This window comes from Theobroma cacao, chromosome 10 (genome assembly GCF_000208745.1).
Source record: "Theobroma cacao cultivar B97-61/B2 chromosome 10, Criollo_cocoa_genome_V2, whole genome shotgun sequence".
Lineage (NCBI taxonomy): Eukaryota > Viridiplantae > Streptophyta > Magnoliopsida > Malvales > Malvaceae > Theobroma > Theobroma cacao.
Window position 1 is genome coordinate 15,793,087 of NC_030859.1, and position 1,988 is coordinate 15,795,074.

The 1,988-nt window shown below is 26.3% G+C and overlaps 1 protein-coding gene across 1 annotated transcript; it reads right to left on the reverse strand.

Annotated features, from left to right (window-relative positions):
- LOC108663728 (40S ribosomal protein S16-like) lies at positions 715–1,247 on the reverse strand. Its single transcript, XM_018129037.1, has one exon. It carries the CDS (start codon positions 1,230–1,232, stop codon positions 843–845), a length of 390 nt encoding a protein of 129 aa, XP_017984526.1. The 5' UTR covers positions 1,233–1,247; the 3' UTR covers positions 715–842.

Consider the following 1,988-nt stretch of genomic DNA (forward strand, 5'->3'; position numbering starts at 1 on the left):
AAAGAGCTATCTCCTGTTTTTATGATTCTTCCATCATCCTGAAAACATCAAATTAAAACATTTTTGTTTTCGATCATAGGATAATTAATATAATTAATTAATTAAATTAATTCATGAAATTATGATTATTAATTAACTTGAAATGTTTTTTAATATATACATTATATATATTGAGTTCATTTATAAAAAATATAATTACTATATTTGTATATACACTATAATACTTTTAATATTTATACTTTAAATATAAATATATTTTTTTATTTTTATGTTAACATTAAAAAATTATAACTTGTAAAATTATTAATTATAATATATATACCTTTGTTTATATAAACTTATAATATACAAACTTTAAAAGAAGTTGTGAGATTTGAATAGTTTTGAAATCTAGTTATTTTTTTAATTTCATGTAATAAAGGACAAATCCATATAATTAATTAAATTAATTCATGAAACTATGATTATTAATTACCTTGTAATGTCTTTTAATGTATTTACTTTATATATATTGGGTTCATTTATAAGGAATATAATTACTGTTATACATTTAGTATAATACTTTTAGTGTGTCTGTATATATATATATATATACATATATTAGGCCTATATCTATAGATTTAGGCAATAAGTCTAAATTAAAATTAAAGCAAGCCAAACAATTAAAATTTCAAAACTTAGTCATAACTAACTTTACCCTACATGACAAAACTTAACTCAAAATGAACATAGCCATATCATCTCTCGAACAACAATAAAACCCAATTCTCCAAACAAACCATAAAATTTCTTCAACGGTAACTTTTCTGGCACCTTGCCCTAGCACTTGTTCCACCAAACTTCTAGGGCTCGCACCTCCTTGGATCAGCCACCAGCAAAGTCCTATCATACTTGACCAAAATGTCCTTAATCTCCTTCTTGCTTTGCTCATCAACGTACTTCTGGTAAAAAGCGACAAGGGCTTTGGCAATGATTTGACAAATAGTGTAGATCTGAGAAGTGTGGCCTTTGCCTTTAACTTGGATCCTCATGTTAATGCCAGCAAAATGTTGGCGGCCAAGAAAAAGGATTAGCTCTACAGCCTTGAAATGGAGGATCTCAAGCTCAACAAGCTCGATGGGAACACCGTTGATCTTGATCAAACCACTCCTTTTGTTGCAGTAGGTTACTGCTACCACCGTCTTCTTGCGACCGAAGCATTGTATGGACTCGATCGATGCTTTTTCCACCATTTCTTGTTATTTAGGGTTTCGTAAAAATGAGGCGTTTACTCTTTTGTTTAGAGTGAAAACCTTAGCGACAATTTAAATATATATATATATATATATATATACTTTAAATATAAACATATTTAATTTCTATTTTGTGTTAACATTACAAAAATTATAACTTATAAAATTATTAATTATAATATATATACATTTGTTTATATAAACTTAAATATCTAAAAAGAAGTTGTGAGATTATAATAGTTTTGAAACTTAGCTATTTTTTTAATTTCATGTAATTAAGGACAAACCATATAATTAATTAAATTAATTAATGAAATTATGATTATTAATTAATTCGTAATGTTTTTCAATATCTATACTTTATATATATTGAGTTCATTTGAAATACCCCATACTTTGATATGGTGATAAATAAAATTGATCGAATGCATATTGAGGTCAATTAAAATGTTTAGAAGTGATAAAAGAGGAAATGAGTAGTTTAGGATAAAATGTTTCGCAAGTGAGAAAATAATAATAAAATAATAATAATTTTATCAGAGGAGAAATTGTGAGATAAAAGGCGATTTGGAAGTCAAGTGAGGCATAATAAGGTATTTTGGGTACCAAGGAGACAATATAAAATTTTTAGAATAAAATATTATTAAAATATTAATATTTAGCCGGATGTCGAAGTCAATCAAGAAGAAAGATCATATAGTTGATCCAAGTGGGGGAGAAGATGACAAGCTCGACTCTATAAAAATATTTATCATG

Bases quoted from the DNA above. Each gene is read 5' to 3' on its own strand.
- LOC108663728 (XM_018129037.1), bottom strand. From the start codon at position 1,232: ATGGTGGAAAAAGCATCGATCGAGTCCATACAATGCTTCGGTCGCAAG.